The sequence below is a fragment of the Otolemur garnettii genome, unplaced genomic scaffold, assembly GCF_000181295.1.
Source record: "Otolemur garnettii isolate 467f Iridium unplaced genomic scaffold, OtoGar3 scaffold00039, whole genome shotgun sequence".
NCBI lineage: Eukaryota > Metazoa > Chordata > Mammalia > Primates > Galagidae > Otolemur > Otolemur garnettii.
In genome coordinates, this window is record NW_003852434.1 from 10490834 (window position 1) to 10517215 (window position 26382).

The 26382-nt window shown below is 46.0% G+C and overlaps 1 protein-coding gene across 1 annotated transcript in view; it reads right to left on the reverse strand.

The window, feature by feature from the left end:
* The window catches only part of FRAS1 (Fraser extracellular matrix complex subunit 1), a 430037-nt gene that overhangs the window by 60847 nt on the left and 342808 nt on the right, over positions 1-26382 (reverse strand). Inside the window, exons 46-55 of the mRNA XM_012805310.2 lie at positions 26190-26369; positions 15078-15202; positions 14680-14820; positions 12704-12934; positions 10204-10317; positions 8072-8222; positions 6577-6736; positions 4651-4819; positions 2091-2337; positions 269-613 (exon numbers count right to left, since the gene is read on the reverse strand). Coding sequence (XP_012660764.1) covers positions 269-613; positions 2091-2337; positions 4651-4819; positions 6577-6736; positions 8072-8222; positions 10204-10317; positions 12704-12934; positions 14680-14820; positions 15078-15202; positions 26190-26369 — 1863 coding nt within the window. The remainder of the gene's footprint in view (positions 1-268; positions 614-2090; positions 2338-4650; positions 4820-6576; positions 6737-8071; positions 8223-10203; positions 10318-12703; positions 12935-14679; positions 14821-15077; positions 15203-26189; positions 26370-26382) is intronic.

Sequence of the window (26382 nt, forward strand, 5' to 3'; positions counted from 1 at the left end):
CTCAGCACCAGGCCCTCCCTCTGGACCACAAAGGCCAACCCAGAAAGCTCTAAGCCAGAATCTTTCTGCAATTGACCAGCAGAACAAGAACTGGCCACCCCTCAAGAGCTTCCAGGGCTGGTCCTGGTGCTCAGCCTTCCACAATGCCTCAGACCCATGGCAGTAATGGTGTGCCCAACGTCTTAAGGACGTTCTCAAAACTAAAGAGGAAATTGTTCAAGAAGGGATAAGGAGATGGGCGGTGGGGCGCCAGCACCCTCTCCTTCACCTGCATCCTCGCTGATGGTGAAAGCCGTGTTGCCCAGCGACACGGTGGAGGCATCGTTGGGGCCACTGATGAGCACCCTGGCGGTCGCCACCCTTCCCACACGAGCGTTGTCAGAAGCCTGTGCCAGGCCGACCTCAAACTCCTCTTCCTCTTCATACTCGCTGTCGTCAATGATCATGACATCGCAAGTGGACATGGTGACACCACGCCCCAATATCACACGGCTCTCAGCAGACATCCCTCTCGATTTAAAGTCAGAGCCTGATTCTAGAGCATAGAGGCTACTTCCCATGGCTGACTTAGGAATGGTGTAGCAAATTGCAGAGACGATGCTGCTTGAATCTCCTGAAATGTAAACGGCAAGGAAACCAAAGCATTTGAATGAGTACTGCTCAAATCAAAAAAATAAAAAACTGTGGCAAATTAATGAGCTTGGTTGCCTCTGACACGTTCCATCACTATTTCTGTTCACACTATGACAGAAACCTCCCTAAAATGCTGTTTCTGTTAAGCCTGTGGTATAAACCACTTGAGGATTTCATATACTCTGGGTACTTCGCTAAACAACTTAAAATGGATTTCCCATTCTGTGAATTTCGTGCTCTGTTAATTCACAAGACTCATTGCCCACCATCTACGATCACAGTGGGTGGAAAGATAAGAGACATATTTGGTACTGTAAGTAGCAAAGTAATTGTGTCCTGAAGGTAGTGCTATGAGCACAGTTCAGTGCCTTTCTGAATAAACTTCTGCACTTTAATTCCCAGAGAGAAATGAGCTGGTTTAAAAAAAGAAAGATAAAACCAAACAAAATCTGCTTCTCTGTACAAATGACTTTACTTATTAGTGATGCCACTTTCCTCGGTGACAGCCTGTCCTGGGCCTGGCTTGGTGGCCCAGAGCAATCAATGGGGCTTGCTTGTTCGCCAAGTGGCAGAACCAAGGTTTTGTGCTATCTGCAGTATTTGTTACCCTAACGCCCAGTCAGCAGATTCAATAGAGAACCCTGACATCATCACTTAGAGTCATGTTGTGGCTTTGAATAGCGGTTTAAAGTCTCAATGTCGCACAAGTATAAATTCATAGGATTTTGTGATTTTCAATCCCTCAAGAATTAGCCTTTTATAAACATGTACAATTTTGTGTCAAGTAAAAACAAAACAATAAAAGAACTGCCCTTTAATTCTTACACAACTTCCCTCATTTTTCATCTGAGATCTCTGTATGATCCTCACATAGGGAAATCTTTAAGCACGTTTCTGTCTTCCAAGAACTAAGATGGAAAGCCAGCCCTTACAAACTGTGACTTCCCTCCTTGGCCAAGGTTACTAAACATTTCATGGATTGTGTGATTGATTAAGAATACTGACTCACGAATAATCTACGTGGGTCACTATGAAAGTGAGACAGACCGTGTTATGGTCCATTATTTCACTTACAAGAAACACAGTTGACAGCGTCCTTTCCGATTCACCTGTGCAAGTTTCAACTTGCTCAGCTTGTTGGTGTTGCTGGGAGGGCTTCATTTGTTTCCCCCATGGGGATTTTATGTTTCTTGATTTCTGTTTTATCTCAAAATTTTTGTAATGACCCATGTATAACCAGTCTTCTAATTCAACTTAAGAATAAATGGGAGCTCTGCCAACTTGAACTAAGAGGAGGGTCTTCTGCTAGCACTTCCTCTGGGCAGAATCACCACTCGGGTTCATGGGGGTTAGATGAGTTAATACAGTAAAGCACTCACACACGAGTTAACACAAATTTGAGTTAACACAACCCTTAGCTGATAATACAGCTCCTGTCACCTCTGACACCAACTCACCTTTTCTTTCAATCGGTGCATACAGGAAGCCGGCACTCTCGTTGACCCGGTAGGTGTTCTTGTCAAACTCTAGTGTGGGCTCGTCCTCAGTATCATTGATGATGACCTTCGCCCGGGTGAAGTCCCCCAACAGGGCATATGCTGGCATGCTGAGCCCCACGGTGAAGCTCTCGATGTTCTCAAACACGTCATCGTCGTTGATGACGATGGTGCAGGACTTGGTGTCCTCTCGCTCATCAAACTGCACCTGTCACAAGGAAACAACAAGGAGGTCAGCTGTGCCTCAGTTTCCCCCGCATCCTGGGGAAAGAGCTCCCGAGTCCCGCGGGCAGACCACTGACTGAATGAGTGGGTCCTCCTGCCCCCAGCTCTGCATTGTCACTGGGAATAGTCGGCCACCTCTGCCCACTCTTCACCTGAACAGTGGGTCTGACCAGTTATAGGGACACTGACAGCAAAGACATCCCCTACCATTTGGTGACCAGCAACACACGTAACAACTTTGTATATCCTGTTCTATTAACTCACTAGGACAGCAGCATTCATCATTTGGCTGCTCAGCTCCCTTTGTGTCTATGGGAAGTGTAACTGGACAGAACTCAGACCTTCCAGTGTGATGTTCTGGCCTCAAGTCTGGTTCTGTGCCTTCCATGCTATGTTAGGTTTCAAACTTTACAAACATCAGATCCCTCATCAGCTAAATAACGATTACAACATTCCTACTTTACATACTTACTGGAAGGAATAAAGGAGGCCGTACGTAATGAAAAGTGCTAAGTATATTTTAAAGTGCTGAACAGATGTAAGGTCTTATCATTACCATCCTCACATACTTGTATAATTAAAATTGACATAGAATCTCAGTGTACTGAATAACGAGGTTTAAATTTATAGAAAGTTATAAATAAGCCCAACTAATTTTAACTTCATATTTGACTAAATCCTTTGTCATCAAAATGGGCTAGAACTATAATATGAATTAATTTAGACTGTTACAAAGCAGAGAGATTATTTTATATGCACACAATTGCCAACCTATAGATAAGAATTTATTCTGGTTTCATTTTTGTCAAAAAAGGAAGGAAGGGAGGGAGGGAGGCAAGCTAGCTAAAACCTTTAAATGTAGCAAAGGCTATAGACTTGCCCCAAGTTGAAAGAAAGGACAGGGAACAGCCCTGGACTTGACTTTGTGCAAACTGAGACAGCTGAAATGTGCAAAAAATAGCCGTATGTTTCCAGGGAGGCGCAAATCCAAAAAATATGTAATTTTAATCAAACAAAATTATTAGTACTATATAATCAATTCATCTCATTAAGTTTCATTTAATAAGCTACATACTTCAAAATGTGCTCAGTAAAATGAAACACTTAACCAATCTCTGTTGAAGATCTAGAACACAGACAGTCTTTTGTCTTTCCTTGAAAAACACAAGAACACGTTCTGTCTTATCATTTTGCTAAAAGACTCTTTAGCTTATCTGTTCTTTCCTAATTCTTCATTTATGTCTGATATAAGAGGACTTAGTCTAGCTGAAGTGCTGCCATTGAAGGACAGAGCCTACTTCTCCCTACAGAGACTTCTGTTGCCATAAGAATAATAAAATTACTTTGGAAAAGTACTGAATAAATACCTATGAAGTGCTGGCCATCATCCCCTACATGGACGGTGACAAGTACAGGGCTCCCTCCCCTAAAGGAGCTGGCCATGTAAGTTCTCCTTTCTTCTTCTTCTTCTTCTTTTTTTTTTTTTTATAAGTTTTTGGCCAGGTCCAGGTTTGAACCCACCACCTCTGGTATATGGGGCTAGCGCCCTACTCACTGAGCCACAGGTGCCACTGAGAGCCACCCTTTCTATTCTGCTTTCAACTCTCTCCTTTTCTCACGGCCACCCTAATTACCACAGGCATGTTGATGTCTTGCCGATTTCTCTCTGGACCTCAGACTGCTCTCTGCTAATTTATTTCTCAAGCCACACATACTCCACATGTTCAAAGCAAAGTCATGAGTCCAGACCTTGCCCAACCTGCTCCTTTTAGGAGTCAGGCCCTTTCTAGTAAGAGGCACAGTCACCATCTCTCCCTTCTACCCCACTGTCTAATCAGTCCACTGCCAAGTGCTATCAATTCTTACTCCAGTGTTAAATCCATCCAGGTCTCTCCAGCTTCGCTTTATAATTGGAGCCCAAGTGCTCATCATCTATCACCTCTCAGCTAGTCTGTTCTGAGACCTTCCTATAAGGACGGGGAAGGGAGAGCCAAGGTGGAATGGCAGAGGCTGAGTCTAGAACACGATGCTTGGGGATGCCTTTTGGTCATGAAGCAAAATGTAAAGACCGATTAGATAACAGCTTAAGCTTTGACAGTTTTAACTGTGATGAGGGTCAGAGAGACTGTGAAGGTCAGAGCAGGATGGGAGGGAGACGGGGACATCACCAGAGGAAGGATAGCAGAGGAAAGGAAGGTGGGCTCGTGAAGTGGGGAGGCGCCATGGGGACCTGTGGGTCACAGGCTTTGCTGGTGGCATCCCAGCAGTTCAGGAATCAGAACCCCACTCCACCTACCTGGCCAGCATATTCCACATAATCCTGTTGTCCAGGCTGGGAGCTGACCCCAGAGCCAGAGCTGGCGGTGCCCTGCTCGGTGTGACACAGGACGATGGCATACTGGTTCAGGTTCCCAGCCCTCTGCACCGTGACGCTGACAGACCCCGCCTTCTCACTGACATTGTAACTAGGAGCACACAAAAAAGACAGTCTCTGAAAATCCGCTGCAGGGTCACAAAGAAACCACTTTGTTTAATCCTTGTCTCTTCTGTTTGGTTACTGGCAACTCAGAGAAGAGGAAGTCTGGCTCTTGCGAGGAGCCAGGGTGTAAGTGGAGGGAATGTGTCCACCTGGAACACTCAGGTCCCAAGGACCAAACTGTGGATGCAGAACGGTGCCTGCCCCACTTGGGAAGAGAGTTCAGAGTCATGTGGGAGATGGACAGCACTGGGAGCTGTGCACTTTGGTTTTCAGAACATAGGGAGAGGAGACAGAATCCCCCTAGCGTGGTGGTGCAATCAGAGTAGACAGTGGGTTCTCAGAAAAGAAAGCCGCTTAGATGGCAATTAGTAACTCAGCTCAGGGAACGCACTGGACCCCATCTCTAGGAAGTGTGCGAAGGAGCCAAGGCAGTGCCAGACGTAGGATAATGGAGTTGGGCCTTGGAAACGCAGGGATTCAGACAAATGCAGCTTTATGGCAATGAGAGAGTGACAGGATTAATTTCGCGTGTGGCTTAGAATTTCTAGTGCTTTTGCAAAGTAGAAGGCTGACTACCCACGTGCTATTAATTCATAACACGCATCTGGGTTTGGAGAAGCCATGAGCAAGGAGAGTGTGAGACCCACTTTGCTTCCCATCACTGAGGATGGGCCCTGCCTGGGTTTGTGTCTGGTCACTGTGATGGCTGCAGGCGTGGCGTCCCTTCGAGGTCAGGCCTCACTGCCAGCTTCGAGGCCCTCTGTCCCAGTTATCCTACTAAGCATTAGAAAGTTGTCCAGAAAATTTTACTGAATTTATTTAATTTTGAAAAATATCCAATTAAGAGGTAAATAACAGCAGAACACAACATATGTAACAGTTGGTTCTAATTTTCCTCTAATTCTCCAAGTATGTGTAAGGGTACAATCCAGTTTGTATGTTTTCCTTTTTTTCCCCAAGGTCTGATTTTCTGTATTATCATGAAGTTTATTTCTTAAAATAGTGAGTCCCTGAAATATAGATTTACAGAGTATTTTCCCCAGAAAAATCATAATCCTAATTAAACTTAACTCGTACAATCAGCACCACCTTTACCAATCAGTATCTCTGTACTTCCCCAGCAGCTCAGGAAGGCATCTTAGAGAGCCGTCTCTGTTCAGACATGCGTTTGTTTCCTAGAAATGCACACGCCTGTAGAAACCGAAGGAGCCAGGGGAGAATACAAGCTTGAGAACGAGGAAAAACAGATGGAGGGCAAAGATACTGATCGTGTGGGCCAGTGATTATTTTTGGAATTTGGATGTCTGTTTTTATTTTTCCTGTCAGTTCTATTGGATTATCTTCTAAAACCTGAAGATGGAACCAAAAATACTCATATGAGAGGCAGAAAACACAGGGTTCGGATCATCGGGCTGATGTCCTGGTCCCACTGCTTGTTAGCTATGTGCCTGTGGGTAAGTTGCTTAACCTCTCAGTGACTTTTCCTTCTGCTGTATGGGTAAGAACAGACCTCATCTCATAATTGCAAGTATTAAACAGGATGATGTATGTCAGGCACCTTGCGCTGTGCCTGGTCCAAACTGCATTTATACTTGGTGTGACTATTATTTTATCATTGCTGCCATCATCTCATCATTCCCAGTGTCACCAGGTGACTGGAGCTGACCCCCAGCATTTTTCTTCTGGATTTCCTCTGCTTACCTGATTCATTTTGCAAGAATGAAAGAGCGATCGCGCTTGTACCTGGTATGCTTAAAGCTGATGAGGGACCACTGGATGTGGAAGACGTTGTCGCTGACCACGTTGGGTTTACTGTCTCTCACCAGAAACTGAAAACTGTCCATCATCTCATGAGCCTTCTCTTCGTGCAACACATAACGAATCAGCCCCAAGTTCACGTCCTCTGTGAGAAAAGACTTGCTGTGAATTTGCTACGAATTAACCTAGGACATAAAGACAGCCTCGTAGATCCCCACGCCAGCACGCCTCGTTTATTCTTCAAATAGGGTACAGATAAAACTTACTTTCCCAAGAACCAAAAGCGTAGAAGTCTTAAAAATAAATGTTTCGGCCCGATTTTAAAATAAAATCCTGCAGCTCTGTGTAACTAATGACCTGTCTTTATCTGCAGAAAGTACCCTCATGCTGCTATAAAATGAGAATCACAGGGTCTTGACAAAAAGTGTTTAAGTGGATGTCTGTGGAATGTAGGAGGATGAATCCGAGAGGGGAAAGAGGAAGTCTGTGCCCCCAGCCTCTGTGTGTGCAGTGCCCACTCAGACCCCCCTCTTCTAAAGAAGTGGCTCTGGAGGGTGTGTGCTAACGAGGACAGCTGGGGCTGGATTAAAGCACAGCTTACGAGGGGCCAGGAGAGAACACATGATTCAGGACAGGGAGAGAGTGGGGACATGGGGCAGGAATATTTGCTATGGAGTTTGCTCCCATCAGGTCCATCCTTAAAAGAAGTCTAGAAAAATCTATCATGCTTATAAGAAGCTAAAACACAAAATGGCCTGATGGGTTCAAAACTGGAAAATATTTCTGTTGAGCAACCTACACATGTCGATTTTAATTTCTTGGTTGAAATCTTTTAAAAAATCCGTAATTCAGGCCTGTAAGCCCAGCACTCTGGGAGGCCAAGGCATGTGGACTGCTTGAGCTCAGGAGTTTGAGACCAGCCTGAGCTAGAGTGAGACCGTGTCTCTAAAAAATAGCCAGGAGTTATGGCAGGCACCCGTAATACCAGCTACTTGGGAGGCTGAGGCATGAGGATCGCTTGAGCCCAAGAATTTGAAGTTGCTGTGAGCTATGATGCACTCTACTGAGGGTAAGAAAGTGAGACTATTTAAAAAAAAATCTGTAATTCTTAGAGAAGAACAAAAATAATAAAGCCCACACAGGAGCACGTCTCTTTCATAGTCTAGCTGCTGCTGCTGTTGTTATTTTTAAAGAGCACCGGGCAGCAGCATGTATTCTTTTCCAGAAAACCTGGTCAAGAATTACCGTGATTTGGGAGCTGAGGAAGCACAATACTTATGAATTTTTTTTTTTTTTTTTTTGGCCATAGTTTAGAGTAAAGGGGGAAAAAATCAGGATGGTTAAACACTAAAAGATCTATTTGTTTGCAAATAGGTTACTTGGGGATAAGTAGCTAGAAGTGGCTGTGGGAAAGCTTGGGGAGATGGAGAGAGTGGCATTAGAACAAACGTCTCCCATTTCTCAGGCCCCAGGGCCCTACCCTGGGTGAATGTGGCAGCAGCTGTGCCAGGCTGCAGCTTGTTCTCCAAGTGGCCGTGTTTGGGGCCCGTCGTTATCTCATAGACAAGCTGCGCGTCCTCGGTGTCTGGGTCCATGGTCAGCAGTTCTTTCTTGGTGATCAAGTTGGTGGCCTGAAATAGAAACCCATTAAGTTTAATTCCTAAGATGGGAATAAAGCAGGAATAAGACACTCTGACTCAGATTTAATTTGGCACAACAATGATTTACTGAGTGCATTTACTGCACGGAGAATTCTGTCCAGACCAGAGAGGCTCTGAGGATAGAAATTCTCCTGGCCTGTGCCCGGAAGGTATACAAGCTTTACTGGGAAATAAAGGCTCCTAAGCAAGGTCAATGTCAGATAATAGAATGTAAGATATGAAAAGAGTGTCAAATGCTTTTTAAGACAGGGAGAGATTAATTTCATCTGGAGTTGAAGAAAGAGGAATCTGAGGCAATGGGATTTGAATTGGGCCTTGAAAGGAAGTTGGAACTTTGAAAGAATGATTCAGTGCAAGGAATCAATTGTTGGAGTCAATTGTAATGCTTGAAATAGAATCAGATAAACATACTATACCCTGATAATGCCCAAATATACTGGCTGAACTTTTAATTCCCTTGCTCATTCATTCAATAAATATTTAGTGAGAACAAAGATCTGAGAGAAGAAAGGGGGGGTCAATAGCCTTGAAAACTGTTAGGTCTAGTACTATAAGGCCAGAAAATTGGTATGTGGATTTGGCGGAATAGAGGTCATTCGTGTCATTGCAGCAGGGTAGGAGCGAGGGGTACAAACTCAGAAGGAGAATCTGGAGATGAGGATGGGATTGCATCCCATACAAAGGGGAAAAAAACGAAAGGGGCGTGGCAAGGAATCTGTGCTAATTTTGTTCCATGTATTTAGAAAACTCAACCCGTTTGGTGGGAAGCCTCAGTGCCAACTGCAGCTCCATGGAGGTGGAGGACCATGCGCCAGAGAGAGTGCCAGCCACCAATGCGGAGACAGCCTCAGCTGAGCTGAGCAGCCGGGTGTGTGCTGAGGTGTGGGTGCGGGCCTGGTGCTCTGTCTGTTGCCAGGTGAAAATTACAGCATACGCCTTAAATGACCGACTTGGCAATGAGGAGGAGAAAGACATTTCCAAGACAGAATTCATCCCAGGACTCTCACCTGCACAGTGCCACTTTCCTCCCATCCACAGCAATACCAGATGTTCCCAAAGGCCACCCTCCCCTTCGTCCAGTGGTAATGTCTTAGATGAGCATGGGCCTGCCCAGTGATGGACGCTGTTTTGCAGCCTCCTCATTAACATTTGGGGCCATAAGATCAATTTCTTGCTGACAGAATATGAGTGCAAGGGATAAGTTCGTTTCTGTACCCCTTGCTTAAAATCATGTCCCTTGCCCTCTGTTTCTCTGTGGTCCCCGTCCATGTGCTGGTACAGTTGTCCTTCTGGGGAACTGGTTCTAGGATCCCATGAAGAAATCCACAGCCCCTCAAGTCCCTCATATACAATGGTGTAGTATTTACACAATCATCTCTAGATGACTTAGAATGCCTATATAATTAAATGCTACGTGGTTATAGTGTCTTCTACTTGTGGTGTTGTTTTTGCCCTTTGAGTATTTTTCATCTGTGGTTGGTTGAATCTGCAGACGTGGGACCTATAAACGCAGGGCCAACTGCATACTGATAAATTTCTAACGAGCTTTGTCCATGCTGTCAATAGCAACAGGCTGGTGATGGCAGATAAATGAGGGGGAAGGAATCTGCATTTCTCCCAGTCATGGAGGGCCCTATGCACCCCATATGTAAGAAAAACAAACTTCCACCCCATATGTAAGAAAAACAAACTTCTATGTTATTCTGACCTATTATATTTTGGAATACTGTTGTAAGGGCATTTTAAACTGTACAGAATCTTAACCAATCCTGCACAAGCATTACTAATAAAATACCCCAACCAAACTCATGGAGCTTGCCAATCTCAGGAAAATCAGCTGATTTAGGGAGGAATGGACAGGAGCTGAATGGAGCTCTCTTCATAAGTCGTTGTCACGGAGGATGCAGCCCAGGTTGGGTGGTGTGAATGTGACAGGTGGGACAGGCTTTACCTTGTCACCCATGTATTCCAGCCACTGGAGCCCCAGGTTGGTGACAATCCTGGGAGTGCCATCATCTACTGGAAGGATGTCCACTTGGAACTGCTGAGGGGCTGCCGTCACAATCTGTAGGGGAGGCCGGGAAAGAAAAGGTCACTGGTAGGTGTCAGACGCGTGGTGGGCCCAGGCTCTCCAGAGCGGGGAGGGCTGAGGTCTGGCGATGCTCAGAGATGAAGAATGGGCAGCAGAGCTGGTCTGCATCCCTGGCCACCACTCTGCCTGCGGCCTCGGGGAGAATGGGGAAGGGTGATGTGCGTGAGAACCATATGGGAAGAAAAGTGGGACGCTCTCCTGGAATTTCACCTGCTATGGATGCTGGTTTTCACACTCCTAGGTCTTCTTTAGTGAGTTCACTGTTAAACTCACTAAACAATAGAGTATTTCCTTTCACTAACTCTTGTCAAAATCTTCATGAGAGGTTGGCAAAAATCATCATTAAAATGCTAATGTCAAAAACCTCCAGCTGGGATTGCAGCAGATGCAAAAAGAGGTTTCACAGCAGGCGACTTTCGGTTTCTTCTTTTTTTGTCCTTTCTGTTGTTTGTTTTAAGGGACAGCTGTCCAAAGAGGGGAAGGGGCAGAAGCCATCACTAATAAAAGCATGTGGTCAAAGTAAAAAGGACGTGTAGTTTATAACCCCTTCTTGCACACACGTGTCGCACTCATGCTTAGCCGCACTCGGCTGCCCTGAGCAGACACAGCAAGGACAGTGAGACACTGCATTCTCTATCTCCTATTACCCACCTTCTAAGCAATTTCCATTTTTTAAATGACACAGTCCCTCAGAGACCTGCTGTGACCTTTTATGTTTATAAGACAGGTAGCCTTCCTGCTGATACATCCTGAAAATTTTTTTCTCTTTTGAAAGTCAAACTAACTGCAAAACAGCTACAGTTTGGGAGGAAAAAAAACCCAACAAAAGTGATGACCTGCCAGGCGGTGATGCAGCACAGACACTTCGGTGGCAGAGAACTCCCAGGAGCCCCACAGACATGGCAGCCAGCCGAGAATGCCCTTCTCACAGGCTGCGCGCCCCCACAGGAGCAAAGGCCCTTTCATCCAGGAAAACAGTCCTTCCTGTCAGAGTAGGGAAGGGGCTCTGCGGGCCTGGGAAATGGATCCTCTGATTATCCAGGCGGTGCCACAGGGTGAGGGCGTGCTGCTCACAGAAACTGCCTCTGCAGAGCCAGACATAGATGGCGGGACGCAGGGTGCCCCAGGCCCACCTGTCACCAAAGTGGCAGCTTTTCCCAGGGGAGGTTGACAGCACTGCAGGAGACCTGGCTAATGAATGAAGGCATGAGTAAAAACGGTGGGGAAGGCAGTGGAAGCAAAATAGAAGCTTCTCTTGGACACCTGGAGGTTAGAAGAAAGCCATTCTGGCTCAGCGCCTGTAGCTCACAGCAACCTCAAACTCCTGGACTCAAGCGATTCTCTTGCCTCAGCCTCCCAAGTAGCTGGGACTACAGATGCCCACCACAGCACCCGGCTATCTTTTGGTTGTAGTTGTCATTGTTGTTTGGCGGCCCATACCCGCCAGCTCCGGTGTATGTGACCAGTGCCTATAGTCCCAACTACTTGGGAGACAGAAGCAAGGGAATCGCTTAAGCCCAAGAGTTTGAGGTTGCTATGAGCTGTGACGCCATAGCACTCTACCCAGGGCGACACAGTGAGACTTTGTCTCAAAAGAAAAAAAGAAAAAAAGAAAGCAATTCCTTTAGGAAGTAAAGCTTGATAATTGCCTGACCTTGAGACAAAAGCATCTTACCAGTTTCACAAGCTGGTCCTAAAAGGTGACAATGACAGTGGTTACTGCCACAATTTATCTGATGTTCCCTGTCTTCTGGGCACTGGGCTAAATATTGTATGTGCATCAGGAAGGGTAGGTATATCCATTTTACAGACGACAAAGCTGATGCTTAGGAAGTTTAAATGACTTATAAAGACACTCAGCTTTTAAGCGACAAGGGCAGAATTTACTTAGTATCTTTTGGATATAAAAACCATAATCTTAACCACTGATATTTCTCAGGCTGAGAAACTCTGTCAGACTGAGGGGACTTAGTCCAAAGACAGAAAGATGATCTGGAGCCATATATATTATTTTAAAACCAGATGAAAGAAAGATTCAAGGACTAAAGGGCGAATAAAAATGAAGTAACAGTAACATTAACAGCAGCAGCAGCTGCCATTGTATTGAGTGCTATTTGCCAACAGTGGTAAGCACCGTGGATTACCTCCTTGGACTCTTAAGCTAACTATCTGAACTTGATAATTATTATTGTGCCCATTCAACAGATGAAAAACTGAGGCTTAGAATAGTAAGTTGCCCAGACCACTCTACTGTAAGTGACAGAATAAGATCTCCAATGATACTGTGCTTGATGCAAAAAACCATGGTCTGCTCCCGCACATGCTGCTAGACCACCTCCCCACTGTCTGTGCCACTCACCTCTCTTCCTCCTTCCTCCGTGATGAAGAAGGAGTTTGTCCCATCCGAGACGGTGAAGGTGAACCTGTCTTTGAGGGAGTTGCTGCCATCGTGGCTGTAGCTGACCCGCTTCTGGTAGATATCTTCCATGGTGAAGGTGGAGGAGAGGTGGAAATGCTGCTGCCCATTGGAGGTCCGCTCGATGGTGCCATGGCGTGGGGGCTGCACGATGGTGAATGTGACAGATTCAGCCTGTCCAAGAGGCAAAAAGCCATGGGTAGGAAAGGGAAGTTCATAACAGAAACAGATGAACCAGTGACAGCCCATAGCTAGTCAAGGGCAGCAGAGCCTAGAGTCACTTAGGAAATAAGGGCTGCTTGGGTATCTTTATAGATACCAAAAACAGATATAAAGGGAAAAACTGCATTGTTTACTACAATTGGAATTGCATTCTGGTGCTTCAGTTGTAAAACACAAGCACTTAATTTTGTTCTCTTCAGGTCATAGAGAACATTTTTCTTTTCTTTTCTTTTTCTTTTGAGATGGGGTCTTGGTATGTTGCCCAGGCTGGTCTTGAACTCCTGGGCCCCAGTGATCCTGTCAAGTAGCTGGGATTATAGGTACACATGACTGTGCCTAGCAGAAAGCCTGAATTTTTATCCTCTAACAAGATGACAGGAAATGGATATTTTAAAAACTATTTCTTTTTCACTCATTTTTCCCTCACTTTTCTAAAACTCTTATATACAGTATCCCATATGCATGAGGACAGAAGCTAATAGCCCAGTTGTAATGGCTTATTCTAAAGTGACCTGTAGGAGGAGAAAGAAAGAGGCATAAAACCCTGCCCAAACTTTCCAAGGGTTTCCTACCAACTCAATAAAATACAAAGGCTGACCTGGGTTGGCAAGGCCCTCTGTGACCTGGTCCCAGGGCTCCTGGCCAACTTCCTTCTCCTCTCCTGCTCGTTGACTGGGCTCTAGCCACTTGGGCTGTTGTGACCTGCATGGCACTTGTCCCCAGCGTCTAAGCACACCTGAGCATAGTCGCTTTGCACCCTGGTTCCTCTGCCTGGAGCACGAGTTCTCCCAGGTAACTGCACAGCTTGCTCTTTTCCTTACAGATCTCTTTGCTCACATATGGCCTCCTGGAGAGGCCTTCCCCAACCACTCTGTGTAGAATAGCATCCCCACCTGTCCACCTCCTGTACCTCACTTCATCTTTCTTCATAGCACTTACAGCTGATATACGGCCTTTCTCTCTTTATTGTCTTTCCCCAGCCAATGGTTGTACCCTCTCTAAGCCTGGAACATCACGTGTTCTACTCATAGCTCTGCATTTACATATGAGCAGAACCCAAAACCCAGTAGGCATTTAATGTTTGATGAAAGGAGGAATAAATGAGTGTGAGGTGGCACAGAGAAGGGGTACCCAGAACTCATCAGCAAGGGTGGCACTGTGTTTTATGCAGGCTACGTCATGTCAGAACGTGGGCTGCTTTAATCTGGAAGCCCGAGAGGGAGTGCCTCGTCTGCACACGCCCTGTTTCATTGCCTAGAACCTGGTCTTTGAGGAGGTTAAAACTGTAATAATTAGTCACATTAGAGAAGTCTGGATGGAGGGGTGATAGGGAAAAAGGTTTATGAGTGTAGAAAAATCGTTGTCCACTCTAATAGTGAATAATAACAACATTGGGTGAAATGTTATCTGCCTGATTTTCTGTGAATCACAGTAAAAAATCAGCACATTAACGTGATTGTTACACAGAATCAGGGGAAAGAATGAATGTACTCAGGGCTCAGAAAGGGGTTAGAGACATTCTGCTCTCAAATGCATTAGTTTCTCTTTTTCAAAAGGCCACGGTATTTTCTGCTTTTTAAGCCTTCCAGGATGCCTGCACTAACCTCGCCACTCCACCCGAACCCCAGGGTGCGTGGTCACAAAGCAACAGCAGCCTGACAGCTGCATTAGCAAAGAACGCAGGGGAGTGTGTCTACCTCCGTGTCCGCGTCCACCGCCTGGAGCTCAAACTCCGTGATGGTCTTCCTGACACCCTCCTGCACCCGCATCCCTGAGCTCCGGACCACGGGCAGCGAGTCATCCACCGGGCGGAGAGTGATGTGGAAAGTCTGTGCCACCTAGAGGGGCAGAAAAGCGCAGGTGTCCCCAGCACCTTCCAAGAAATAGAAGGCATGCTCTTTATTTTACCTGTCCCATCATTGCCTGGAATGACTGACCGACCAGCACCCCACAGTAAGGACTCTTGGGCAAGAGCCCACGTGACTGTCAGAGGCTGCTGACAGCAGAAGGGAGTGGAGTGGCTCTGCCCACTTCATTCAGAGAGGACAGCGAGGACTCAACCCCAGGCAAGGATGGAGTCCACTTCCTCTCCTACCTCATTGACCCCGTCGGACAGCGTGAAGCTGAAGGCGTCTGTGTGTCGCTCGGCCTCGCTGGAATGCGTGTACTGGACACTCCGTGAAGTCAGGTCGGCCTGAGTGAAGGAGCTAATCTGGACACCTGACGAAAGGGGACGAGAGAAACAAGAGACGCGTCACAGCGCCGGCCACCCATCTACAGCTGGGAAATGTCACGCTGTCACCACACAGAGTCACAGCCGGGAAATGTCACGCTCTCGCCACACAGAGTCACAGCCAGGAAACATCACGCTGTCACCACACAGAGTCCTTCGTATTTTTCTTACAACATTCACGCCCTGCTCATGAGGACCTGTTAGGGTTGTTTGTGAATTTCTTTCTTTGACAGTAGCGTGTGTTCTGTGGGAGCGGGTGTGAACTCAATGACCAAGGCTTCTATTGTGCCAAGTCAACAGCAGGTGTTCAATAAATGGGACTCTCCTTTCTCTTGGGGTTGAGGTTTGTGGGTAAAATCTGTGAGAGGGAGTGTCATCGCCTTATTCTGCACAGCTTTCTCTTGGAAGTTTCTCGTTGCCCTCTAGCCTCATAGTCCTTTCTGAAAACCTGCCCTAATTTTTAATATTGGGCGATGATTTAGCTTTTGAATGCTGGAGTTACAGGGCTTGGTTACGCGTGGCCTTGTTTCTGTGATAGAGAAACAAATGATGTGTGTCTGTGATGGCAGCATCCTGGCCTTCATGATTTCATTTTCTAACTCTTCCAGGTCCTTTTTCAAATCTCAGGTGCATAATTCTGCCTTCTTGTGTAGCTCTTTGGTCAGTGGGCAGTGACAGTGAATACAGGACTTTGGAATTTGAGCAATCATGCCAAATCATAAACAACCTAGCAAAGCAGTGTCCTTTAGTAACATGACAGAGAAAAAATCATGTTAACTTTCCCCAGAATCTTTTTAAATTAAAAAAAAGTCCTAAAGCAATCTTAAATAATGATAAAACTCAAGTGCACAATATTTTTAAAGGCCTAACGGCATTTATCAAAACAGTCCAGAATTCTCGGTCCTATCACTGGACTCTGGAGCTCACATTCTGGGGTCAGTCAAGACTGAAACAGAATCACATCTTTTAGCCCACAAATTCTTCCTTTCTGATCCTGGGTATTGGGGTATTAATCCATTTAATCTAGTCCTTTAGTTTGGCCCTGAAATTCATTTTCTCTTGCCTGGGATTTATTATTTTTCACTGTTAATCCTGGCAAAATCAGTTTAGCTTTTCTATTAAAAAAAGAGAGAGAGATGCGACTTTGACTCTTACATATTTAAATATGACATCAGTATCACTGCTTTATCTCTAAAAAGAAAAACACCCAACCCACATGGTTTACATCTACATCTCTCTTTATCATCTGAAATTTGTCACCCAGCTACAATAGCTTCCTGAATATGGGGGCATTAATTTTTTGATGAGGCGTTTTATATTTCTGTGCTTGCTACATCAGTTTCTGACAGGCAAGAAATGTGGATCCCTGTCTAACAGCTTTGTCTTGTGGCTCTGAACAGAAATCCATATCATTCTTTATAAATTTAATAACTTCAGACTGGCTGCACTGAGAAATTTAAATCTCTCCCCGCTGCTACTGTGAATCCATCCTCACAGCTCACAGGAAAACACTTGTCTGGATTCTCACAATCAGCTGGTCACCTAATCCACAGTTGCCTCTATGAAAGTCTCACACTGATTAAGAAAGGCGACAGATTTTGCTTTCCTCTTGGGAAGGAAGATTGGGATTGACTTTCTTAAACATTTAGTATTGAGGTGAAATTGGCATATAATAAATTGCACATCTTTAAAGTGTACAATTTCGTGTTTTGGCATGAAATCATCACCTCTTTCAAAATACTGAACCTATCCGTCACCCCCAAAGTTTCCAAATGATACTTCAGTATCCTTCCACTCTTCCCTTCTCCTTTTCCAATCCCATCCCAAAGAAACTAATAAATTGCATCCTGTCACTAAGGTTATAGTTGGCATTCTATGCAATTTTTTTTTTTTTTTTTTTTGAGACAGAGTCTGAAGCTGTCATCCTGGGTAAAGTGCCGTGGCATCATACCTCACAGTAATCTCAAACTCTTGGGCTCAAGCAGTCCTCTTGCCTCAGATTTTCTATTTTCAGTAGAGACTGGGTCTTGCTTTTGCTCAGGCTGATCCTGAACTCGAGAGCTCAAGCCATCCACCTGCCTCGGCCTCCCAGTGTGCTTGGATTACAGGGCGGGTATGAGCCCCTGCCCGGGCTCTGTACTTTTTAACAGATGGAATCACACAGTATGCACTATTTTATGTCTAGTTTCTTTCACTTAGCGTAATGATTTCAAGATTTATCCATGTGGTAGCACGTTTGTTCCTTTTTGTTGCTAGATAGCATTCCGCAGTGTGGATATGACATAGTTTGTTTATCAGTTCACCTGTTAATAGGTGTTTGTATCACTTCCAGTTTGGGGCTATTTTAATAAAAGCAGCTATAATTATTTGTGCATGGTCTTTGTATGAGTGTAAGTTTTCTTTCTTTGGGAGCAAATTTCTTGGAGGGGGATGGCTGGGATACTTGTTAGATATATGCTTAATTTTTTAGGAAACTGTCAAGTTGGTTTTCCAAAGCAGCAGCACCATTTTACACTCTCAGCCATGCGAGAGAGCGCCAGGCTTGATCTAGCAGGACTCTCCCACTTCAATCCAGCAAGCACTTACCGCGGGCACAACCCTGGGTTGGGTTTACTCAATTTTATCTTTTAACAACTGTCAAGGCTAGCATATTACCTCCATTTTTGTAGGTGATGACACTGATGAAATCATTTACATAATTAAAAGGGCAAGGTCACATAGCTAATAAGTAGGCAGTGCTGCCACTGGAACCCAAGGGAAACCACTAAACAACAACCTTGGTAATATTTTTTAATCAGTTCTTCTAAAACATGTCATTGGCTATAACCTCTTTCTTGTCTGAAATATTGATTTTGGGGGGCTTAATATTAACACTTAATACCCATAAGTGCGTGCCAGAGGGTAGCAAGCTGCCTGTAGAAGCTAGACTTCAAGAAGACAAAGATTTTTCTTGTTTATTCATGATGTGCACCTGGAATGGTGCACAGCACACAGTAGGTGCTTGAACCGTATTTGGTGAGTGAATTCAGTGCACCCACAATGCACCTAAGAGGTTCTAGTGAGCAGACACGGCCACGTGCTACTTGCCGATAGCTCAGTTTTAGTCAAGGACAAGCTGTGTATGCGACAGTGGCCTCTAAAGATTATAATATCGTATTTTTGTTGTACCTTTTCTATGTTTAGATATACTTATATAGGCAAATACTTAGCGCAGTGTTACAATTGCCTGTGATGTTGGGTACAGCATTATGCTGGGCAACCCTGAAGGAACCAGCCCACCGACACAGTAGCCCAGGAGCAGTACAGACTATTCCACACAGCCGAGGTGTGTAGTGGGTGTTTGTGTAAGTACACACTGTAATGTTCATGCAATGACACCACCTAACAGTGCGTTTCTCAGAACACACCCCTTTGTTCAACAACGCCTGACTGCATTTTCACTCCCCATACACTTAAAAAGGTTTTCATTTTAGCCATTGCTAACTGGGTATGGGAAGACCTCATTTACTCACTTGCTAGCAAGATGGTGCTTCTAATAACAGATTGTCCCCACTGGCTATCACAGCGGGGAGCTGCTGTTTGAAATATCTTGAAGGCTTTAATCCCATCGAAGGTGGTTTCAATCACCACCCTGCTGGCTCAACTGTGTATCTGGCAATATTTCGGAGACCTGCATTAACCCTGTCAGTGTTTCCAATTCCCCTGGAGGGCCAGCACGTTAGAGAAAGCTCAGTCTAGGTCAGGGAAATGCGGAGGGAATAAAGTATCTCTGAAGGAACTGCCTCTAACCTGGTATTACATGACACCACGGCCACCTGATTTCAGCACAGATGTGGGTTGGTCCCACCTCTCCCCACCCTGTGGAAGACCCTCACTTCCCTAACTCCCCACATTCATAGGTTGACATCCCAACTCCCAGTACTTTGGAATGTGACCTTATTTGGAAACAGTCTTTGCAGATGTCATTAGAGAACGTGAGCCCTCAGGGTGGGCCAGTATGACCAATGTCATAAAAAAAGAGCAGTTTGGACACAGACGTATGCAGAAAGAGTGGACATCAAGTGAACAGGAAGATGCCCATCCACAAGCTGAGGGAGACAGGCCGGGAATCGATCCTCCCCTCCCAGCACCCTGAAGGAACCAACCCACCACCACTGTGATGTCTGACTTCAGCTTCTGGAACTGGGAGACATGGAATTTCTGTTGTTTCAACCACCCAGTCTGTGACACTTTCTAACAGCAGCTAATAACCTACCAAGCTGATATGCCTCTGCTTCCCAGGGAAGCCCACACTAAGGCAGCAGGTACCTCCCGTGGGGGTTGGTGTCACGGCACAAAGAGGAAACCTTTGCTATGGCATCCTCACTGACCCTGTCCCTCCTTAGTTGGGGCCCACTGCCTTCTGGGCTCCCCAGTCCTCTGTCATGTTGTCACAGCTCCTGAAACACACATACACGTATTTGTATACATGTCCCACTTCTAAAATATACATTTTCTTCTGTAACAGCTACTCACTGTTTTTTCAAGGAAATAGGGAGGAAGGGAAGGAAGGAAACTTCTAATAAGACACAGGACCATATATACGTAATTACAACCCAGCATGTGATTAGAATGCACGTAATGAGGATGCTTTTAAAAGACACTCACATCCAAGCACCAGGCCCTAGATTATTTATTATTGGTCTGGGTGGGGCCTAGGCATCATTATTTTTAAACATACCCTCAGGTGATTCTAATGTGTAAACAGGGTTAAGAACAGTAGCAGAAAAGTAGAAAGAACCATGAGAACACCTGCTTTGGTGGGTCCCCCCCCTCCCCTCCCTTCTTTCTTGTTGCTTTACATGAGTCATATAAGCTAGAGCAAGTACAGCACAGAGCCTTCTTTCTTTCTTTCTCTCTCTTTTTTTTTTGTTTTGTTTTTGTTTTGTTTTTTGTATCTTTAAAATTGAAATAGTTATAGCCACCGCCGAGGTAGCAGATAAAATGGTAGATGACAATGGGATCAAGTATTTGCTTTCATTTGATTTGTGCAGTGGTAGTCACATGAATCCTGTGGTATTTTCAATAAGGAAAATTGAGTGGGCATACTCATAAGAGAACCATCTATACCCAGTGAATAGAAATAATGCCTCAGGTGGCTGTCACTAAACTAGCAGGTGCTAAGGCTGGCACTCAGAGCACCCTTGTGACTACTTAGCTGATAGCAGAGAGGGGGCGCCCTCACGATGCACGGACCAGCCCCTCATGAAGACAGGAAGCTAGGGGGGAAGGAGCACCGAGAGGGCCCCTGTGTGCACCCAGAAGCACACCCCAGGGAGCAGCCCAGGCTCCAGGGCCGTCTGACTCATGGGGGTGGGGAATGTAGTCGAGGCAAGGCCAGGGACGTTGCCTGGCATTCCGGTTTTTACCTCTCTCTCTACTTGTGCACTCCCAAGTGTGATGTTAGCTACACAAGCCACTTGGACTCTCACCATGCTGTCACTCTATTCTGGAATCCAGTTTGGGCGACATTACCGTATCTGCACCAAACACTCACATTCCGTGGGTCTTTTAGAAGTGAGTTTAAAAGGGCACAAGCCATGTTAATGAATCGGGATAGGGAAAGGAAGTGGATGCTTGTTGGAAAGGTGGTGTGCCTTTTTATGAGCTTAAATTTAGCTCCTTCCAGAAGCAAGAACTTGGCAGCGAGTACAAAGTGAAAGTGGAACGCTCTGGGCAGCACCTCAGTAAGTTAACTCTTAGTGAGAGATGGCTGCCCGCAGGGCTTTGTAACAACAAAAGTGTTAAGGATTTAAGACTTCTAGACTCACCCTTGAGGGTACTCACTTTCCTGGGTAAACCTTTTGGTGATTAGTAAACAGGTGATGTAAGGATATTCAGTTTGGTGAGGGTAGAGCTCTTAATTTGCTCTACTTTAAGACTGAAGAGCAAGATAGGGTCCTAGGACTGGAAGAGAAAATATACCGGGGTTGGGTCCATGTTCCTGGGAGCAGGGGGAATACACGTTCCAACCTGTGATTCTCAGAGACTGAATGAAGCTAAAGAGCTTCTCAGACAGAGTCAGGAAGCTCGGTGGTCACACCTGGGAGGACCTGGCTCTGGTATCCTCTACGCCGACTCTCGGGGCTCAGGAGCCCTCCTCTGTCTCTCGTCTCAGTGCAACACCCTCATCTGAAAAGTTCATTTGAAGCTTGGGTGCAGCTTCCCATGGCCTTGACAAGGGCAGGAAGCCACTTGCGGCTGGCTCACTTAAGGATGCAAGAAAAATCCATGTGGCTGCCCATGAGCCAGGGGCCTGGTCATGGGTCTCTAAATGCCTGTAGGAATTCTGACAGATCATGGAGGATCTTTTCTTGATCTGGCCAAGGAGGTATCTGTCACCGCAGCCTTTGAGGAAGGCCTGCTCTAACTGGCAGGGGACTCCAGCACGAGGCAGCCTCTTTGAAGGATGCTAGAAGCAGCAGTTACCCAGCTCTTCACTCTTCCTACAGCCCCAGGGGTTGTGAGGGCTGGGAGTTGTGGTTAAGTCAGTTCCTGGAGCTGCGCTGACACAAACATGCTCATGAAAATCAAGACGAGGCTTCAGATTTGGGAGCAGATGCCACAGTCTTCTGTTTCTCACTAATAACACGATAGGCCCTTTGGTTCAGGACTCCACCCATTCAGTGCAGGGCACTGAGCACCCCGTCACTACGATTTAAATGGCGTTTAGCTACGACTACCCTCTCCCCCATCTGAGTCAGTGTGACAACCTGCAACCCAGGGGTACAGCCAGATGTCCCTTGAGAATCAGTGCTGGACTGGAAATCGCTGTTCCAATCTTACTCCTTCCTTACTTTAGAGATAGGACTCCTGGCTATCAGCTAAATGACTGATGCCTAGTTAGAGTCCACCTTTGCCCGCCCTTCACAACTTTGTGTGGTTATCTTTTTGCCACTGGGATGTGACCAAAGAGATGTGTGTTCTTTGAGTAATGCTCCTAACAAAGGAATAAGTGTGGCTTTTTCTTTCTTCTTACAAAAATCACAGTAAACAACTGGGCCAGAGACAGAAGCCACATGGTACAGACCACAGAGCCACCGCTGGCCTCTGGATTGCTCTTTGGGAAAATAAATCGCTTATTTAAGCCACTGTATTTTGGAATCTCTTTGTTACAGCCACATTGCTTCTATCCAAATTAATATAACTCCTTATTCTAATTTCCCAAGAAAAAGAGGGAAGCCCTGAGCTGAGGCTATCACGATGCCACACACAGGGCCTGGAACTCATCAGAGCCTCCCTGGTGAGCGGGGGCTCATGTCTGTTTCCTGTGCAGTTCACACAGGCACACGGCTCCCTATGTCTCCATAAGGGAAAACACTTTCCACACTTTTTCAGTCCATCTAGAGAGGACAATCAATTATGACCGTCCGACCAAGAAAGACAGCATGAGAATGTCATTTCACAGCTGGCCATCAGGAGGGTGTCTGCGGACACTGGCTGCTGCTGATGACAACTCCTGGAGGCCCTGGCTGCTGCAATGTGGACGCCAACACCAGTGTAGGGGCCGACTAGACACTGGCCTGGAAGTCGCTCTGCTCTTCCTGGAAAGAGGAGAGCCCACCTCAACCCCAGCTGTGGGTAGACCCCTCCTCACTCTCCGAGACAAACGGGTGGCGTGCTGCTGCCTCTCCCCAGGCTGCAGCTATTCAAGAGGCCAGGAAGGAATCAACGTGGGTTCCCTCTAGGGGAGAACCCTGACATCCACAAAGCCTCGAATCTACAGAAAGGTTCTCAGTGGGGAGACAGGAAAGAATGGCGTTCTGGCTGATTACAACAGGAGGGACCCAGGCTGGCCTGGTGCTGAGGGACAGCAGGGAGGCTCTGCTCAGCAGCAGTGAGGAGGATGCCCAAGGTGAAGAGGAAGGGGAGGAATGGAGGAAGTCAGGAATAGGACCTGCCCAAGGTGAAGAGAGCACCCCTCCATTTTTGGAGGAAGCTGTCCCAGAAGTGGAGCACGGTCACCTACTGGTCTCTCCCTAACCTGAGCTGGCTTGGTCTTGGGAGGCAGGTTTAAGCCCAGGAGAAGCTAAGAGCTATGAAGACAGAAAAGGCGAATTTGGAGCTTCAAGAGCAGGACTCGTGACATGGCCTGGGATCACAGAAGGGTGGGGGCTGTGACTGAGCAGCAGGGGCGAGGACAGTGCCTGTAGGAAGCTCAGAGCTTTCAGAAGCCCTGCACAGAGTGGTGCAGGTCCCTAACACCACAGCCCAGAGTCTGCACTTTCATCTTGCAGAGACATAATCAGCAATTGGACAGAACTCTGGCAGAGCAATCAGCTCATGAATTAGTTATCCAATATCAACTGTGGCCAAGGTCTTTGGGGTGCTGATCCCCAAAGGAACAAAGGTCCCCTGGGGGGGGGTCCCTCCCCCCAGGAACTCTGGAACAAAAAGTGTAGGCCACTTGCTTTAATTTACCTTAGGGATTTTAGCCAGTCTGTCCCCGCATCCCTCTCCATGCCCTCCTGTCATGCTCTCACAACAGGCCCTGCTCCCCCATCACGTTGGACCAGGTGCAGGCTCCTCCCACATCTCCTCCCTCTGACCCCTCCCCCTCCCCCAGCCTGCTCCCACCAGGCTCTCCCTCACACACTGCAGGCACGCAGCTCTCCTACCCGGGTCTTGAACATGATTTGCCTGGCTGATCCCGCCTCAGCACGTTGACATTTGCTGATGCCTCTCTGCCTAGAACCCTCTTGCTTTTTATATCCACGTGGCCGGCTCCCTCACTTTCTTCAGATATCTGTTCAACTTCAGCTTATGATTAAGGAATTCCTCCTCACATGCTTGCTCCCTGGGCCGCCCCTGGAATGCTCTGAACTCTTTCCTAGCACTCATCACCATCAGATGTGACATATGAGCTTGGACGCTTAAGGTCATAAACTCATCCTAGAAAAAAGTGCCACATACCTCATTGCTGAATATCACTACTGTCACCTTCAAAGTAGCCCCCTGGGAAGCTGTACCTTCAGAGTACTTTGTCTAGGATGAGTTTGCGAATTTAATTGTCAGACCTCTTGTGACAATAGCTCTAATAGGCATTCTAGAAAAACAGTTCCAAAATTGCTTTGAAAAGTAGACTAGGCACTGAAGTCAATGCACAGCTTCCCCAGGGGAGGACTTAGGTGGCTGTAGTGATATTCAGCTATGAGATATGTAGCACTTTTTCAAGGCTGAGTTCCCCAACTTAATTGTCGTATCTCTTATGCGCTTGCTTATTGTCAAAATCCCTGCATTAGAAAGGGGAGGAACTTCTATTTTGCTATTTTCCTGGTTGAATTAATGAAGAATCTGCAACCTAAAATCTAAAGAAAAACAAATGATGATCAAAATCTCTAGTAAGCTGTCACTACGTCTATGTTGCAAGAAATAATAATTCTACCTTTTTATTTTAAATTATTATTTTTTATTCTTTTAAAGTATTATGGGATACAGATGTTTTTGGTTACATGGATCACTTTTTACTATGTCTTACTCGGGCTGTAACGTGCCCATCACCCTGACAGTGTTCACTGCATCTGTCAGGTGGGTGCTCACCCATCCCCCGTCTGCTTAATTCTACCTTGAAACTGTTGATTCAACAAGTATCTCTTGTCCATCACATCCATTCAGCTGCCAACTTCTATAGGTTCTCACCTGAAATTCCTTCCTTTCTTCCTTCCTTCAGTCAACCAGGAAATGTCTATTAAATACAGGCAGTCCCTGAGTTACAAACATCCACTTACATACATCTCACACTCATGAACAGAGGCTGTTACAGTAAGTCCCTGAGTTACAGTCAGCCGACTGATGTATGACTCACACTTATAAACAGAAACTACTACAGGTATTAGGTGAATGTATTGGTTCTAACTTAAATACAAGTTCAACTTAAGAACAAGCCTACACAACCTATCCCGTTCGTAAGCCGGGACTGCCTGTACTTACCAGGTACCAGGGACTGTCTGGCTAGTTGTTCTCATCTGACTATTCCTGCAGCTGCTGTCTCCCCCCGCCTGGCTGAACGTGAACACTTTCTAACACCACCACTGCCTCCTTTTCCTTTCCTTCAGTTCATCCTGCTAGACGCTACCTGATGAACTTCACTTTTTTCCCTGGTCAAAGTTCTGCAGTGACTCAGCCTTATTGAATTAAATAGAGATTACTTATCCCAGCTTTGATGATCCTCCATAAACTCTCAATCAACCTGTGAGCTCCATCTGTTACTATTTTCAGAAAATATGCTTCAGCTAAACTGGCCTACTCATTATTTTTTGAATGTACCTCCCATGCTGTTCTCATCTCTGAAAAGAACACAAATTCTATCTGCCTCAATTCTATCTTCCAGGGGCACCCTCAACGCCACCTCTGTGCACTCTCCCACTGCGTGTAGACCCTCCCACTTTTTAACTCCTATGACATCACGTTTCTGTCTTTCTCGAAACACCTGCCATATTTTTCCCTGAGTTATGGTTGTGTGCAGAGGTTTCTTATCTCACCTAATAAAACAATCTGGAGGGTGAGGCTTGTACCTCATTCATATTTGTTTCCTGAGCAGCAGCTAAACCAGAACCTTACTCAGTCTGTGTGCTCACTTACTATTCGGTGAATGGAATATTTAATCCCAGTGCATTGCACGGCACCATGTGCTCAAGGGAGCAGAGAAGAAAAACAGGATGTGGTGTTTGCCCTAAAGGAACTGACAACCTACTTATGGAGATAAAATTGCTTACATAAAATGTAATTTTATATTCACTTTTTAGCAAGTTATGATTAAGCACCTACTGTGTGCTAAGTATACCCAAGATAATGTATGATGGCCAAAGTTAGTGAGGCAGAAAATAAATATGAATGAAGGTAGATCCGAGGTGTACAAGCACACAAGATGTGGCTGCCCCCAATGCTCACAGAGCCCCAGCTTTGGGTGGCTGAAGCAAGAGAGGACAGACTTACCTGGTGAGGCCACATGCTCCAGGTGGCCCAGCTGGGGCTGTCTGGTGATTCTGTAGACCAACTCTGCAGGTGCACTGTCTCGGTCAGCGGCAGAGAGCTGCAGAGTGGTGATCTTCTTCACTGAGTTTTCATCCAACACCAGCCCTTTATTGGTGATGATGACTGGTGGGGATGTATCTTCTGAAAACATCAG